At 31.5% G+C, this 19,139-nt stretch overlaps 2 protein-coding genes across 2 annotated transcripts in view; one reads left to right on the plus strand and one right to left on the minus strand.

Moving 5' to 3' along the window:
* Positions 1-8,476, minus strand: part of Sardh (Sarcosine dehydrogenase) — a 51,085-nt gene extending 42,609 nt beyond the window's left edge. The window contains exons 1-2 of the mRNA XM_067284602.1: positions 8,175-8,476; positions 613-829 (exon numbers count right to left, since the gene is read on the minus strand). Of these exons, the coding sequence (XP_067140703.1) occupies positions 613-784 (172 nt within the window). The 5' untranslated portion in view covers positions 785-829; positions 8,175-8,476. The remainder of the gene's footprint in view (positions 1-612; positions 830-8,174) is intronic.
* Positions 8,477-13,398: 4,922 nt separating this feature from the next.
* Positions 13,399-19,139, plus strand: part of Hel25E (ATP-dependent RNA helicase 25E) — a 30,627-nt gene continuing 24,886 nt past the window's right edge. Inside the window, exon 1 of the mRNA XM_067284681.1 lies at positions 13,399-13,510. The gene's annotated coding sequence lies outside the window, so the exon portion shown is untranslated. The remainder of the gene's footprint in view (positions 13,511-19,139) is intronic.

Here is a 19,139-nt window from a genome sequence, read left to right on the forward strand (position 1 = left end):
GTTAACTGCCTTTCAGTAATGGGACTTATCAAATGTCCCGTGTATCACTCTTGTTGCGTTATCGGAAGAGTTCAGAATAGGTCCCCTGATATGGAAAGATTAGGGGCAGGAGGCCCCAATTAACTGTATACAAACTTCTGGTTCAAACTACAAGTCACATTATTTCAATTCAAAAATTTTCCCCTGAAAGGAGTTAGATAGATGACTGGCACAACTCTATTACTAATAGAAAAATATGATGTACAGGGGCAAGACACTACTAATTTGAGGTGGAGAGAATATATTTTAAATTAAAAAATTATTAAAAATATGATTAAAAATTTGATGGTTTCATTTGAACATAGATCAAGCAGACAATTATTTATTGTGAAAATGTCACAATATGTCTATGTTTAAATGAAACCATCCAATTTGTAGAATATCTCTTTCTGAAAGAGGCTTTGTAAAATTGTTCACTTTCTTTCAAACGAAAGTCAAATGATACATTTATGGATGAAGTTAAAAAGTTTCAAAAATATTTATGTAATGTTAACAAGACTTCTTTAGTAAATTAAAAACATTTTTAGTTTTTAATGAAAATTTAAAGTAAAATGATTTCATAAAGATTTCTACCAATTATGACTACATCTGCTGATGATGGAAGAGATTTTGGCACTTTTACATCTTCCTTTTTTATTCTTGTATGAGGTACACCACTAGGAGCAGCTGAAGATGAAGAATACCATGATATAAATTTTTGAATTTTGTAAAATCTTGATAATCTCAAACAATAGGCACTTATCATGTTTAAGTATACTGGTAATGCAAGTCTCTAAGAAATATTTTCTATCTGAAAATATACATATAAGAAATTAATTCAATAATAGTTTACAATTTATATAGCAACCACTTAGATATTTATTTTAATTATTATTAAAATACATATATTAAGAATAAAAAATGTAGAAAATCCTTTAGAATTTCAATTTATGTTAGTTTATTCATTTTTCCATGTAAAAATCATTCCTAAATATCTATATCAAAATTATCTGTGAATATTTTTTTAATTTAAGTTTTTTAAACATTTGACAAATTTAATTTAAATGTTGATTAATATTTTAATACAAGCCAATCTAACTAAGATTTTAGTAATCTAAAGCTTATAGTTGTTGTTCAGAAAGCACCATACTACATATTTACTGTAGATATACATTGTCCATAAACAATCCACACTGGATGTGAGGGAGGGGTTACGACAAGTCAGACAAGGGAGAGGGGTTGAGCTTCGGTAAATGTCTGTTTTATTTCACTGAATTTTATACAGTTTATGCATTTTATTATATTTATTTCAAAATTTCTCATAAGTTTTTGTTTCTACTTATGATATCTATCATTCATAAAGTGATAAAGGTTTTAAGGATGGTTGAGTTTTGTCAGACGTCTGAAGAAGAGAGGGAGTTACAGAAACTTGGACGAATTGAGACAAGAGGAGAGGAGGGTAAAAATTTCAAGAAAAATGCAGATGTAATTTATGGACAACCCCTTATTCATCCCATCAATAACTTTGTAAAATTTCCATCAATATTTTCCATCTGACATTGCTAGCAAGTTATGGATGATGGAGTCAATAACTTGTTAGCAAAAGCAGATGAAAAATAATGATAACTTTTAATTATAACTAATATATCTAATTTAGTTACTTTTAAAAATAGATGAATAATGTTTATGATTTACACGTTTAGTTAAACTAATTGATTGAACTGTATATACCTTAATAGATCATATAGACTGTAAATTTTTGTGTTTCTTTGTGACTGTATGTTTTTGTGCTGTGTCAGAAAGAGCTGGAAAAAAAACAACCTGCTATGTCCTGCCTTTATAGTGTATAAATTTATTCTAGGAAAATATACAGAATAAATCAAAGTCATGCACAATGGACTAAATTATTACAAATTAATATATATATATTTTTTGAGAATTTTTAATTTTCAGTTATATTTTTCATTTTACTTTCTATTTGACTTTTCACTATCAGAGTCATCTGAAATCACCTGTGAACTAGAATAGTCCAAGAGATATTGATAGACTTAAGAAATCAACATCATTTGAGTGCAACAAAATTACATAAGTGATACTTATGTGCATCAAGGCATTGTTCATATGAAGAATAAATAACCATCTCTAAGTTGTAAACATTTTTGAATTATATTTACAACATAGCTTACAACTTGGAGTTGACCATTTTGAATTTTTCTTAAAATAAAAATCAATAATCAATAAAATAATAAATAAAATAATTTAATTTGTGTAGTAAATACAAATTTTTCAGTAATGTTATGATATTTACATAATATAGTTAAGAGAAAAAAAATTGGATATGTAGAAAAATAAGTAAAATTTGCTGTATAATAATATATCAGATATTTACTCAGTGGCGTGCCATGACATTTGATGATAGGGAAGCTGTGTTTCTGTAAGAAGCCGACTTACAGGGGCAATCAATTAATTGCGCGTCAGGGCCCGTTCGTATTCGTTTGTTCGATAAGCCAGTAAAAACCGTATACTTCTTTAAATGTATTTTTAATAAATTATCTGATGTACTTAATAAATAACAGAGGTAATTATATTGAACTTTCTTATTAGATTCAATAAATTCCCTATGCCCTCTAAATGCCAATTCTTGCTTTGAGAAAAAACATATAACATCTGTTAATTTAGATATATCTATTAATCGTAATTATCTTGTTATAATTTTCAATATTTATTTTATATTGTCTACCAATGTTAAATTCTATTCCGCTTTGATTTCCAAATTGCTTCAATTTTACGAAAGAATTGTCATTCATCATAAATTTTATCATCGAAATGTCGAAATTTTTTTGTTGATGTATTTATATTTAATTTAGGCATTGGTTTTTCTCTTTTAATAATGTTTTCTTTTTCATTATATGGTCTTGAGCCAAAACTTTTTTAAAATAAATTTTTTAATCACTAGCCACGATATAAGGGCTAAAATTAAAATTATAAAAAAAAACTTGGTAAAACAAAATGTGTGATGAATATACATACCTAGTACAAAAAATTCTTCAATTGTATGAATATATTTTTAAAGAAACTTATAATTAAATATAACTTTGTGAAGAAACGTACATAAAAATAACAAAATATTCTTTACTTTTTAAATCTTAAAACAATCCACTTAGTGAAATAGATCCCTATGAGTGGCTAATGAATGGAATCAGAGACGTCCTGGTAGGTGTGTGGCGCGTGCATGCATGCAAGCCGCCAAATCCTGAGGGCGCCGATACCGGTCAATGTCAAATGCCTCTTTTGTCGCATCACTAGTATATCTCAAAGGACGAGACAGGGCTGTTGTAAATTTTAAACGTTTCTCACCATAGCTGTAAAAATCTAAATATGTTAAACTTAATACTCATTTGTTTTCTAACTACTGTAATTCGTTTTAGTACCAGGTGTACACGGAAATCAGTTCTCCACTGTACTGAGCTAGTGATTGGTTCGGTTAAGCTTTTGTTTAAGTAAAATTCTGGCTCTTTCAGCAGGGTTTTATTTATGTCCCCATTCCCTAATCTCTTAATTATTTAATTACTTCTTAAGTAGAAATAAGTCGAAACCAGTTACTTTGTACCTAAATATCTGTAGTCTTGGGAAAACATTGGAAAGACAAATTTTTATGACAATGGATACATAAATCGTAAATTTAAGGAAAATAAATTCTAGAGCTTTTTTTGTACCATTGTATGTCTCATTCATTAAATTTGGTTGTAAATGATGTTGCCAAGGTAACAGTTAATTTTTTAACACTGTATTAGAATTGTACATGTTTTTTCTCCATCCCCTTACAGATAGGACATACTAAATCGTAATATCACCGGTTTAACATTGAAATCCGTAAGTAATATAAGATGGGAGAGGAGAATAAACGCAGAATAAATATATCAAATATTTTAATGGATTTTTTAATTTAACTTTTGTCAACTATACAGAACTATCATAAAAATATGCCAGTAAACTCCTATCAGTTGGGTTAAGTTATAAACCTAGTCTAGGGTGGGCAACCTTTTTTATAACATGGGCCAGAATAAATTTTACGTTTTTTCCGCGGGCCGTAGTAGTCAATTGACGCCTTCTTGTGACTTGTAATTTTTTAGTCTGCAAATATGAAATAAATAAATAAAAAGTTAATTACTACATTTATTTCTCTTATCATTTTCGAAAAATACAAAGAATTGGAAAAATAACTATTAATTAGTTATTTTTCCAATTTAATAATCTATTAAAGATCTCGCGGGCCGGATAGAAACTTTTTGCGAGCTGTAGCTGGCCCGCAGGCCGGGGGTTGCCCGCCGTTGATCTAGTCTGCTCATGATTCACATAATCGGGCGAGGGTGGCCGAATATCTAGCAGGCGGCTAACAGTCCAGAACCACTCCGGGATATAAAATTGGATGCTTTATGCGTGTGTTGCTTCTACCAGCTAAACCGGGTGAGGTTGGTGCTCTGTAAACCTCATGTGCCAGTGCCTATATAATCTGGCTGATTGGAAACTGACCCTGTTTTGACATTCCTTCCGCCACCGAATTATTCGAATATACAATAGCAATCTTATCGTTTTTTTCACACGTAGTATAGAAATTTGTAAAAGATACATAATGCAGTTATAATAAAATATTAATTTTAATTAATTAAGAGTACGTTAACATATGAAAATTTATATTTTATAAAATACAAGGGAAGGTCATTGGAAGGTGGAAGCAGCACTTCCATTGCTTCCAATGACGGCACGCCACTGTATTTACTGTATAGTAGTAATTCAGTTTCTTGCAGTTTTAGAGAGAGAACACGGCTGCATCATTGTGTCAAGAGATAATCAGACTGCTTTAGATTAAAACACAGGTGATTGCTATTGTAATCACCTGTATGATCAGACATATAACTGTCAAATTAAAAAGGAAGATATTAAAATATTACATAAAGAAAATTTTTAGAATATTATTTAATAGTTAAACATAAAAATCATATTAATTTGAACACTAGTATGTGTTCTTGCAAATTGGAATGGTGTCATCTTTGGTCTACAGTAGTGAGTCAGAGCTTGTGCCTAGTGTCAAAATAAAAAATGTGTTGTCTCCACAGGGTATTTTAGCTGTACTTTGGAAATGTAAAATTGTGAAAGAGGATACCAAACAGAAATGGCACCTAATATCTACCCCTAGTTGTTCTAATCATGTAATTTTCAATTAATATTTGTAGCATAATTTCTGCCTGATTAATTTGGCTGATGGTTGGATGATCTTATGTGCCTAGTTTTGTTTACAGAGGTATATGATTTTTAAGGTTACTTCTCAGAGTTCTGTAAATCTTTAATTATAACATTGTTTACTTATAGAATTTAATTTGCTGTTTGTACTAAAGAAGTATTCAAAATAGATTTATAAGTAAAAAGAAAAGGATGATTTATTAAAGTTTGTTTTATGAAATTGTATGACTGTTGAAACTGGGATATGAAGAAACTTTGATCAGCATTTAATTTGATGTTAATAAGTTCTATAAACTAATTTGGTTAAGTTTCAAGTAACAGAAGGCATTCTTACCAAATGAAGTATCTTTTTAAAGTTTTTACCTCTGCTATCTCAAAATTAAATAAAAACTTCTTAAAATAAAATGGAGATGATTTTCAACTTCAGCTTTTTTCAAACCATTCTTCTCTTGAAGTATAATATCATAAAATCTAGTACCTGAAAATATGAGTATTTATAATTAATAATTATTATTAGAATGCATTAATATCATTGAAGTATAGTTTTAAATCAAAATATTTCTATTCAATGCAAATTAAATTACTATTCAAAACTGTTTTATAATATTTAACAAATTCAATAAATTGTAGCATCATATTGTAAATTATAAGAAATATAAATTGCTTCTGGAAACCAAATGTTGGTTTGATAGGCCAAAAATGTTTCATGTATAAAATAAATTGTAGTTTCCAGAAGATGAAACTTTGTTTACAATACATACTGTATATTTATTGATATTTTTAGAAGAAATTAAATGTTGTTTTAATGGTAAATTACATAGGCTGTTTTTTCAATCTCTGATGATCCATAAAACAAAGACAAGTGCAAATAACAAAATGAATTTATTATCAAAAGTTAGGTACAAACACGATTACTTTTCGACATAATTATCGTGAAGATTGAGGCATTTGTCTATCTACGAACAAGCTTTGAAATCCGCTCTTCGTAGAATGTGGCCATCAGTGACTTGAGATAGCCTTAACGTTGTTTTGAAAATCGTCATTAGTCTCAAACCTCTGCCCTTCTAGCTACATTTTTAGTTCGGGAAAAAGGTGGAAGCCACTTGACACTAAATTGGGGCTGTATGCTGGGTGTTTAAAAAGTTCCAAGCTAAGTCTGAAAGGTGGCCTTTAATATGTGAAGACTTCCACCTCTTTTCTGAACTGAAAACGTGGCTAGGAGGGCAGAGGTTCGAGACTAATGACAAATTTTCAAAACAACGTTAAGGCCCATCTCAAGTCACTGGTGGCAACATTCTATGAAAAGCAGATTTCAAAGCTCATCCACAGATAGACAAATGCCTCAATCTTCACGATGATATGTCGAAAAGTAACCATGTTTGTACCTAACTTATGGTAATAAATTCATTTTGTTATTTACACTTGTCTTTGTTTTATGGACCATTGGAGGTTGAAAAAAACTGCCCTCATATATTACATACATTCACTACCTGGATATTAGTTTGAATGTGTTTTAAAGCCCAATGGTATGTAAAATTGCAAATACTTTTCTTTGAAGAAAAAAATTTGACAGAATAAAGGATTCTTATAAATATATATACATACATATATATATATATATATAAAAACAATTTATACCATTCTCCTTTTGGATGCCATTTTTCATCCTAACTAAATATACACTGGATTACATCTTTCCTGAAAGTTTCTGGAGTTACTATTTTATGTGACTAAATTTACTTTATATGTTTTCTTGAATTGAATCAAATACTGTTTTATAATAGATTAAAATGTCTGTTAAAAATACGAGCAATTTTAATTTAACATTATTTAATTATTTTTGAAGACTAAGCTCCATCCTCAAATATATTTTTGAATGATGGTTAAAGGCTTTCAAAAAGTTTATAACATATTGAATTAAGTTTTCTTCAACTAATTAAAATTTTTATTTATTTACTTTTTGATACTTTGTATATCTCATGGAATTGCAGTGCCTGATTACTGAAAAGGCTGACTACGATGTAGCCTAGAATGCACAATTTTTTTGTTTAATCCCATTTTTTTGGTCTGTTAAAAATAATGTGTTGATAAAAAAGTCATTTTTGCAACAGTTTACCAGAATTAATTCCACTAAAACTGTGTAATTTCTTATTACAAAAATACAAAACAAATTACACTAGGGCAGAAATATGATTTTTGTAAAGGGTACACAAAATGTTAGCAGCCTGCAGCACTCGTAACCATAAATCAGGCACTGTGGAGTTGAAAATATACTAAACTTTGTTGAAATTTAAAATTTGATTTTAGAAAAACAATTTTCATTGATTAAATAAAAGAAAACAAAGTAATAAGTGACATGAATCACTATCAGAAGTTACATTTCAATACTTCAGCAAACATGTCCTTACTTTTATTTTGATGTAATGCTTGAAATCTGCATACCATTGTAATTTACTTTATTATTTGTATTCCATTGCAATAGACTGTTAGACTAAATTACAGTGACATATAATGCCAAAGTAACGAGATTTTACCTAATAATTTCACTTTTACTGCATTATTTAAACTGTACTTATTTTTTGAACAATCACATTAAATTATTAACTGTAATTAATTGCAATTTATATATAATTATTACAATAATAATTTTAAATCAGTAAAATGCATTATTTGCATTACAAGTTAATAAAAAATTAAAAATTCTGTGACATATTTTTATATATTTTGCATTAACATTGTTAAATGTGTAAATTAAAGAGAATATGCTTTGTCGATATCATGTATTGTGTTATTGTACAATATATAAGATGTACAGTACATTTAAAATACATTTATTATAATCATTGATTTTATTTTATTTTATTAAATTGAATAAGGAAAAAAAAAAACAAACAGTATAAAGTAAATAAGCTTACAGTTTGCTGTCTTTAATTACAATGTTAAATATTCCTACATCATTTATAAAATAATATCATTTCTTATAAGATGATCTTTGAACATCCATTTGTAAAGATAAAAGTTTCTAGGCATGTGTTGTAATTTATTTAAGATATCAGATATATATTTACGTAAGATCTGAAGACAACCACTTGTTTGCCACGTGATTAATTTTAATTGTCAACAACGTGACGTCACGTAGATTTTCCCCCTTTGTATTAGCGTTGATGTATTGATTGATGTATTTATTTCATGCATATTCAAAGTTAAATTTAATGTATCGAAGTTTAGATTTAATTAACTTATTAAAATCTTCAATTCTTGCACAAAATATAAAGTTTGGTAATACTAATTTCATTTTTATCTTATTGTATCTGTACCCGAATTAGGCATTTCGTGGCCTACGTTATATCAGTGATGCTAATTTAGCAGGAAATCAACAGGATGGGGGAAATTCAGGGCGAGATGCAATGCATGTCGCTTCATCATATGATGCATCTGTTCAACTGTATTCATGCGCCCTAAAGTGAAAATTTTGTATTTCTCTGGTCAAAAGACTAATATATTTTTTTATATGCATTGCATCTGGAGTAAAGCTGTTTAGTAGTAACTTGTTTCGGTTTTTAGTGGAAATTCTGTTGGCTTTAGGGAAATTTTCAGTTCAGTTTAGGGAGTTTTCACGACAGAAGGCTGGCAACATTACATTATACTACAGGCGGGTGGATGCTTACTTAAAATCTGATTGGCTGATACTGCCGAGTTTTCCGAAGCTGCCTTTAGGTGAAAACTTTCATTTAAAACGGATTTTATCACTTGTTTGCTTTAGTGTTGTGCCGATCGATAAATGTTCCAATATCGATATCGATATACTACACTCAATATTTAGGTATTTGATATTCGACATAGATATCAAAATTTTGGTTTAGCACAGACCTAATTTGTTCATCCAGCTGCAAATTCTCTAAACTTGTCCTAAACACCTTGACCCAGCTGTATTAAAGCTGCTTTACTAGACAACATTCCCATTGTATCTATTAAATGTTTTACTACGAGTACAATGGCTTTTATTTCTATATATATATAACGAAAGGAGGAAAAACTAGATTGAAGCACTCTCGAGATTCGTTTTAAACATACAGTAAGACCCCCACTTAACGCAGGGGTGCGTTCCTAGTGGACAAAGCGCTAAGCGAAACAGCGTTAAACCGGGTCATTTTAACATATTGCCTACGGCATCCGTGATGTTATATTTTTTCCAAAATTGCACAAAACAAACATAGAATTAAGGAAAGTATGGCGCTACGACGAATTGCCCCTTTTGTCAATTGGTTCGTTTGGGAATAATCGTAGTATATACAAATCAATAAAATGCCACGTTAATTTGAATCGGCGTAAATTTTGAGCGTTTTTTTTTTTCTTTTTTATTTTAGACTTCGAGCAGACCGTGTTATATTGAATCAGCGTTAATCGAGGCAGCGTTAAGTGAGGTCTTACTGTATATTTCTGTAAAACTGAGGACTTGAACAATTGGTTTATTGATTCAGATTTTTATTCATTTGGACTATGAACTAATATATGACCAAAATATGAACTAATAATTGACTCTTTAATGTCTAAAAAAACAAATTTTAGCATTTAAAGCAGTGGTTCTTAACCTTTTAGTGATGAGGGACCATTTACCAAAATTTTTCTCTTGCCATGAACCACGAGCTGTTTGGCAGTAATATAAGTTCTTATAAGGTTGTTCTATAAATTAAACATGTATAAAATTATTCGAAACCAAGAGTATTATATTATTTGCGAAAATGTTACATTAATTATATTATTTTAGTGCAATTTTTGTAACTGCATAGTGTTTACCAACTGCTGGATTCTTTGTTCAGTGCTACTCAAAGCCAAACGCATGTCGGCACTGGCATCCAACCGGTTTCGATGTTTATTTTTAATTATCAAAAGCACTGAGAATCCTTGCTTGCATAAATATGTGGTTGAAAATAAAGTTAGGTACCGTAAAGCAATTTCTCGAATTTTAGAGAAAGCAATAGCTTTATGGCTCCAAAAATCTTCAAGATTAATTCCTGTCTCGAAAGTATCCTTGCAGTTACTATTAACAAGGTTCGGGAAACTGAAAATTTTAACGAGTTCGGGCGAAACCCGTTCGGAAAACTTTAACAACGGGTTCGGGCGAACCCGTTCGGAAAACTGAAAATTTTAACAACGGGTTCGGCCGAACCTGTGCGAACCCGCTGAATATCACCACTGCTTATACCCCGTTTGCACCGAGCATTTCAATCTAGATTGTGAGCAAAGTCAGGGAGTATGTCTTGGTGCGATCTCTCTCGACCGTTGCAATCGAGGTTTAATCGCGATCGATTCAAGAGTGTTCTTGAAAGTAGATCCAGTCATAAGAGAGATCCCAGAATGCCACGCGCGCGAGACAATACAAGATGGCTGTGGAACACGTGTCGGGCTATGGACAGCGAAAGAAAAAGTGTAATGTATCTCGAGAGATGATGACATGTGCCTATTTCTAGAAGCGCCATATCGCGGTAAAGAATTCCTCTGCCTTAAAAAAAAAAAAAAAAAAAGGTCGACAGCTCTAAAATACTATAGTTACCTGGCCTTCTCCTATGGCTCGTTACGTTCTAAATACGCCACTGATTGTTAGATATATGGTTGCAAGAAAAGGAGGTATTGTATTTATTTCTAGCCAAAACTTCCATTTCGTTTGTCGGTGATTGTCAGGGAAAACTTTTCTGCTAGCGAACCCCTTGTTAAATATTTCGAATATCACCACTGCATACATACATATATCAACTTTTTAGTTTGGGAACTTCTTAAGATTAATTACGCGTCAGGAAAACCTAGGAGTGAATCTTATGTGGGTGAAGGCGGCAGGCGTCGGCCATCGGGTGGGGGGGTGCGGCGGATGCTACGCACCGGGGCCCGCGATTGAGGGGGCCCCAACATTATCAAGAATGCAGTATTTTTAGTAATTTTTCTGAAGTAATTAATGTATTAGCAAGAACAAAATCACGCTTTAAATAAACATGCATTAATATATGTTCGTGTTTGTAAATTTTTTTATTTTAGAAAAACATTTGGGCCCAAATAGTTTCTTGCACCCGGGCCCCTTTATCGAGAAGGCCGGCCTGAAGGCGGCAGGACAAAGATGACAAGTGTCTTACACAAAAATCGTTTATTTTGTCATAAAGGTAACTTACACTAGGAACAAAAACAGTCTACTTTCAAGCCGGCGTTGATTTCGACGATCGTCGTCTTGTGGCAGGTCGACCTTCGGTCGAGGTTGGTGCTGCAGCCCCGGGGCAGGCGTAGATGGTGGAATGATCTTCTGGGTCACAAGATCTCAAGTCTGGAGGGGTCGGCTGAGATGTGTTGGCACTTTGGAACAGTTCGGAGGGGGTGCACCAAAATCTTGAGGAGAACTGACGCTTGACCTTGAGACTTGAGGGTTTTATAGGATTTTTCCTGCATCTTACCTTTTGATTGGTCCTGTTCGTCCTTTCCCTTACCCCGATTCTTTTGTCTCTAGGCAAAACCCGAGAGGTGTTGACGGAGCTTTTGAAGTCCGTGCTTGTATTTTACTCCGTATGGCCCTTTTCTCTGACGTCTTTGAACCTAAACGGTCTACCAGATGTTTTGTGGCCATTTACTCCCTAATGGGTTCGGGCTTACATGACTTAACAGATGTCCTTTTGGTCATTAACCTCCTTTTCTCGATTGTTTAGACACAACACTTGTTCGCGAGCACCTTGACAAAGCTCCCTCTCTCTCGGTTGACATTCCTCTCTGTCGTTTATCATCGCGTCGCGTTTGTTTTAAAATAAGTAAGAACGTTTCCTTCCTGTTTGGTCTACATCACCAACATGTGTTCCTGACCCGATTTGACCTCCAAAACTTCCCGATTTAGGAACTTTATAGTTATTCGTAATTTTGACTCGATTTTAGGGACTTCACAAGATTATTCAGCCTTAACAGACTCAGAATATCTTAGTAAAGTCCTACAAGATCAATACTCAAGAGAAAAAATATCAGTGAAAGAATGATCTTTGCATAATGTCCAAATTTCATAACATTCTACTCCACAGAACGTAGTGTAAACATTAAAAGATAGATTTCTGAATTTGAGCTCTTTTACTGATTCCTTAGAGAAGACTTAATGAAAAGAATTTAGCTCTTTTTCATTTGTAAAGTTTAGATTTTTTTAAATGTAAATCGTGTTTAGTAATGAAATTTATATCTTAGCAAATAGTTAATAAAATCAGTTGAGAATAATCTTTAAATGAAGCATTAAATTTCAAAGAAAATAATTTCGATACTGTATTAACTTCTTTTCTTAGTTTTTATCTTTTTAGCATAATACTTTAATTAATGAGGAATTTTCTGAGTAGCAAGGATTTTGTATGAGATGCTTTCTATCACATACAGAAATTTGAAAAAAGCGGCCAACTTTCATGCGAGTTACTTAATTTAAGTATGTCTTACCTCATAGGTATAGCTTTCATTTATATAATATCATCTTACTACATTTACATTTTGTATTTATCATTAGAATGTGTATTTTATATATTAATCCATTTCTATTTTCTATGCAGATGTTATTCAATTTACTTCACAAGCGATAAATAATCACCAAGAAATAAAATAAAACAGTCTTTTCGGTTCAAATGTTTACTTCTAAACAAATTTTTATGTATATAACGGTAAAAATAATCATATTGGATACAATAAAAAGATTCTTTACAAGATCTCAAATTCAGATTTTAATATTGAAGATTAAAATAGTATTCATATTTTTTTTAAACTTTCTGCCCGTGGGCACTAAGAGGGCCTCTTATAGCAAGCTCATTATGGATTCGGCCGGGCCCACAATGGAGTGGGGAACGGGGCCCGACATATCCGGACAAGGAAAATTCCTGGGGATTTTTCGACCCGTCCGGATTCGATCCCGGGTCCCCCAGAGCGGTAGGCTGTCACCTTGACCTCTTGAAAGATTGAAATAGTATTAATAGTAGTAAAATGAAGTTAAGAATTAGTTAAAAATTAACTCTATTATATTAAAAAATCAATATGAAAATTTTTAATTATTTTTATATTTTATAAAATAAGTAAATCCATTATGAAATATTAAAAATACAGTATATTTGTGTTGGCGAATTTTGGGCTATGAAATGGAGTATCTTATCGTTACAGTAATTTTCGGAATTTGGCAACTAATTTTTCTTTTATTCTAAGTCGCCATTTTCTCGTGTTTTGCCGTTTTATTCCGGTGTTGGTGATTAAAATTGCTTTTGTAAGTATAATCTGTAAACAGTTTTGTATTTTGTGTACTAAACATTATTTTAATTAAATTATAAAGTATAAAGAGTAAAATTAGCAAATAATAAACGCTTGTGAATAAGAAAATTGTAAATTTTCATAGTGAACAATGCGATTTTATTTGGTTCAGACATTTCCGTTTATTCAGATTAAATTTAATTGTGTTTATTCATTTTTAACGTATTTAAAGGACAGTTAATGCGATATTAATTGCAATAAGACATTTTAATTTAGATTTGGCTGAAAATTTTTAACTTTTTTTATCGTATTTTAGACATGAATAACTTGTCATTTTTTATATTTGGATTTTCATTGCATTTTGCTTGCTTAATCTGGTTAAATTTACCCATGGTAGCAAAATGGCGGCTCATCTCTGATTTCAGCAAACAGAAGAAAGGAAACAGTGAGGATGCACGTTCTAACCTATTTTAATAAATTATCATAATTATTGCCAATCAAATAATTAGAATAGGTTAGGTTAGAACGTGTGTCCCCACTTTTTCTTCTGTTTGCTGGAATCGCCATTTTGCCACCATAGGTAAATTTAACCTTTAATCTGATTATCAATATAGGGTAAGAGGTAAGATGAATTATAAGTAGGGCAAGGTAGGGTATTGTCTCATAACTAGAAGACAATCAACTGGAGATAGAAGTATAGGTAAATTGCTTATATACGTTGGGATACACAAATTACCTAAAAGTAAACTTCTACCTAATCCGGTATCATACAATTATCCAGTCTGAATGAGATGGTTGAGATCTTATCGCAGCTGTAGACTACCCATAAGAGCAAAAAGGTCAAAGGAGCCATACCACTATGTGTGAGACTTTGCAAGATACAGGTCCCTAAAATTGGCCTACTTCCAGAAATCATGCAATTGTGAATTGCATCACTCTGCTAAGAACATTGTGTTTAAATGTTTAGCCCACACAATTATGCCAGCTTTGAGTAACCCACTTGAGGTCTTTGGGGTGTGGGCACTGAGGTGCAAGCAATATGTGCGGAGAATCAATCAAGATGAGCGATGGTGGGTCTTGACCAACATGGAGCATGGAGAATAAGTAGTATACTGATTTATGGTAAAAACTGACCTTTGGAGTTAATTTCTCATGAAGGGTCACATGTACAGGTATGGTTCCATTGACATTTTGTTCATACAGGGATTGGTAAATCCCTTGTTGAAGTTCACATCTTACCTCTGGTATTATATGGTACATCTTAATTTGTAAGCAAAACTTTTAAAAAGTGCTATATCAAAGATTTTTTTCCTTCAAAAGGGTAAGATTCTAGCTCTATGTGAGACTAGGGGACCTCAGGATTGTCTGTCTGCTATTTGTGTGCAGGGGGCATGATTTTGTTCACTCTGAAGTTTAATGTTTCTTGTGCTTTTCATAGAAAATTTCTGAAATTTTGCATGGAGGTTTGTGTATTAAGGGATTGATGCTGTTAAATGTTTTTGATTATAGGTTGATGGGATGGGAGATAAAGGGTGAGTCTTGTGTCATCTTGAATCTGGTCTGACATAATGATGATTTTACTCATTATTAACATTTACAAATTTTTATAAAACTCATTCCTACCCTCAAAATTAAACTTTTTGCCATTTTATAATAATTAAAAATAAAATGTTTTTTAAATAAAATATCATAACAGATGGCATCACCAAAATTTTAAATGTTGCTGGGAAAGTTAAGCAACTCATTGTTAGTTTTTGTTTTTCTTTATGCTACAGCAAGTGATCATTATAGATGCCTTCTCTGAAACAATATTATTGACTTGCTTATGCTTTTATTTAATTCTTAGCTCATGTTCAGAGAGAGAGAACAAACTGTTTAGTACAAATTATGAGTTTTTGTAGAATTATGATTATTATTGATGGATAACTAGCTTTAGTTCTGAGATTTTCAGGTGATTCAAAATTTTACTGTATTTACTCACATATAAGACAAGGTTTTTATTCATTTATCACAGCTTTAAAATCCTTGGTCCTATACATGCGAGTGAAGGATTCTTTGCATTTTTGCAAATAATTTTTGTGAACCGGGTATTTGCATTTTTTACTGGATGCTTACCTCTTGTATTTAAAAACATGTATTTTATGTGGGTTGTTTGAATCGTTCTTGTATATTGTCAGGAATAAAGATGAATAGCAATAGGAAAAGCTTTTGAATTGAATTCCAGATTGAAATTCCAAAATCACATAGGAGCATGATATAAGTTTTAATCCATTCCCAAGTGAAAACAGATGATTATTCAGAAATCAGAATTCAGAGAAACTCATAAGTGTAATTGATGGAGAGTGGATTCAATTGTTAAGAATTGGCAAAAAAAAAAAGGTTCCTGATTGTCCAGCTTTATGTGAACACATTATGTTGTCAATTTTACAAGATTTTTCCTTAAAGTTTAAATGCTAGTAATTTTTGCGTCACAATGTGTCCATTTACGTTCATTTGATGTTTTACTTGTGATTCAATGAAATAAATTAGAATTATATTAATAAAACTAATTTTCTTTATTTTGTTCTTAAAAGTCAAACCTTGTCCTATATGCAAGGTTGTCTTAATTCGAGTAAATACGGTAATTGTTGTAAAATGGATCAAAGGATTATATCATCAATGGTACAGTTGAGAAATAATTTGTATTACAAAAACTATTGTATTACAAAAACTATTGTACAAAAAGTATTGAACTAAATTTCTAGAAACTGAGAAGAAACATGAAACCTGTCTGATTTGTGGGTAAAAAGGGGGCATTTTGATGTCATTTTTAAACTAAATTCATTTTTAGTGTAGTGTCTGTGTACATTTTTCTACATTAACTCAAAACTTAGACAAAATGCCTTATCCATGTCAGTCAATGAAGTTAAAGTAAGCAAAGAGCACTTGTGTTCCGACAAGTGAAGACTTGAATTAACTTGTCCCTACTTGATAGGCCTCCTTGACAGTAACATATGAAGATTTATTTCTGATTGTTTGATCATGTGCATGTTGATTTGTTTGTAAACTTTTATTTAGCTTTGAAACTAATAAAAATGGATTCTTCTTGCTTTTTTCAGCTTTCTGTCCTCACAAAATATTTTCTTTGGTCATACAATTTAGCAAATTTGTTACACTTCTGTATTGTTTTGAACTTTTTCATGATACTTCTAATAGAGAACTTGCATAAACATCACCTCATGACCAAACTATCATTGCTCTGCCTCCTGCGTCATAGTTGTGCCGTGCTGTTCATGGTGGTGTATATAGTTTGGCTTATGTCTGAACATTTATCACATTTAGAATATGTCAAACATGCATTTTACTTTCCTGGCTATGTTATATATATCAGAGGGAAACTATTGGAACATTTTTACATTTTTGGATGCAGGTGACCTTGAAATGTTGAGAAATGCAAAAAAATTTCAAAGGTTTTTTTCTGTGTGTATGGATGTGTGTGTGGAGTGGACACAATTGTATTCACTCAATTTGAAGCTTAATAATTTCCATGACTTTTCTTGAAAATTTCTGAAATAAACAGAATAATTTAGTATATAAATTTAACTGTAATTGTATAATTCCAGTGACATACTTGTATATATATATATATATATAAACAAAATGAAAATTAAAAACTCATAAGTGAACATATGGGGTATAACCATAATTAAATATAATCATTATAATTTAGCAGTTGCAAAACACTAACTTAAATGGTTGTGAAATAAAAGGAATTCATGTAGAAAAAATAATTAAAAGGAAATATATTTGGAGCTAATTAAATTAGATAAAGAAAAAGAATAAATGACTGTTCAGGCACAGGAATGGAAAAAAAATGGTATAAATATTTGAATCACATTAGTTGTCCAAGTTATGAGGGTCGTTCAATAAGTCCTTAGAAAAAGATAGAAAAACAAATTATTTTAGGTAGATTTTTTTTTATTTTTCAACATAATCTCCTTTAAGCTCTATACACTTTTCCAAGCATTTCTGCAACTTTTTTAAGCCATCTAAAAAATAAGATTTCAGAAGGTCCTCAAAATAGGCATCTGTTTGGGCAATGACCTCCTCGTTCAGTGTGAATCGTTGTCCGTCAAGCCATTTTAAGTTCGAAAATTTAAAAAAGTCACTGGGGGCCGAATACGGTGGATGTTGTAATAATTCAAACTTTAATTTCGTGATTTTGGCCATTGAAACTGCACAGTTGCAGTTTTGATGTGCACCCATGCATTGTCTTGATGGAAGAGGATCTTTTTCTTTTTCAAATGAGGACGTTTTTCCTTGATTTCTTTGCTCAACCGGTGCAATAACGACGCATAATACTCTCCAGTTATTGTTTTTCCTTTTTCCAAGTAATCGGTGTAGATGATTTCACATGTATCCCAAAAGATTGTGGCCATCACCTTCCCGACTGATTTTGCTGTCTTTGCCTTCTTCGGAGCCCTTTTGCCTTCAAAAACCCACTGTTTTGACTGTTCTTTTTGTCTTTAGAGATAGTAGTATATCCATGTTTCATCCACAGTTATGTATTGACGTAGAAATTTGTCAAGATTGTGACGAAAAAGCGCCAAAATAGCCTCAGAGTCAACCACACAATTACATTTATTCTCCACTGAGAGCAAACGTGGCACCCATCTTGCTGAGATTTTTTCACACTCAATTTTTCGTGCAAAATTGAAAACATTGTACCTTGCAATATGCCTGTGGCCTCAACTATTTCATGCACTTTGATTCATTGATCACTCAAAACTATATCATAGATTTTGTCAATCGTTTCGGGAGTAGTCACTTCCACTGGATGTCTCAAACGACGTTCATCTGTTGTGGATGTATGGCCACGTTTGAACTCATTTACCCAATTGTGAACAGTTGCAAACACAGGAGCAGATGTGCCATGAACTTCATCCAACTCAGCTTTGATCTCTTTCAGTGTTAAGCCTTTTAAATATAAGTGTTTAATCACCGCTCGAAACTCACTTTTTTCCATTTTTCTAAATAAACAAAAGTTTCTTGCTTTGATCGACAATAAAAATTAAACCATGTGATGGATATGACTGAGACTTACACGACTGTCTGGGCAATGACCTGAATTTTTAGTAAGCATCATGACTCACCATGATGCTTACTAAAAATGTGCCAATTTTGATGCTACGAGCACCATCTATTGGATTTTCTAAGGACTTATTGAACAACCCACGTATGATAGTTAAGAAGAAAAAGTGTTAATGGATTTCTGTAATAAATTAAAGTTAGGATTGTATGTTCTCATGGAAAAATGTTAATTGTTAAAATGAATAAGTGTTTGTTTTGAGTAATGAATTATTACATTAAAGTAAAATCAATTAAAAACTTTTTGGAAAACAGAGAAGAAAAAATTGTCACAAGAAGAAAATTGTAATAATGTAGAAAGAAATATTTCAGCATTTAATAATTAATTTTTAAAGAATTATATACTTTATAATAATATTTAAGTAGATAATATAGAAATAATATTAACAATAATAATTCCTATCTGAAGAGGGACTGATAATCAGTCCAAAATGCATATTGGATATTTAATGAATTAAAATTTGTAATAATGTAAAGAAAAAAGTAATTATCTAAAATGTTCAGCGATTGAGCAAAGA

Source organism: Centruroides vittatus, unplaced genomic scaffold (genome assembly GCF_030686945.1).
Source record: "Centruroides vittatus isolate TY-2023 unplaced genomic scaffold, ASM3068694v2 contig_1215, whole genome shotgun sequence".
Classification (NCBI taxonomy): domain Eukaryota; kingdom Metazoa; phylum Arthropoda; class Arachnida; order Scorpiones; family Buthidae; genus Centruroides; species Centruroides vittatus.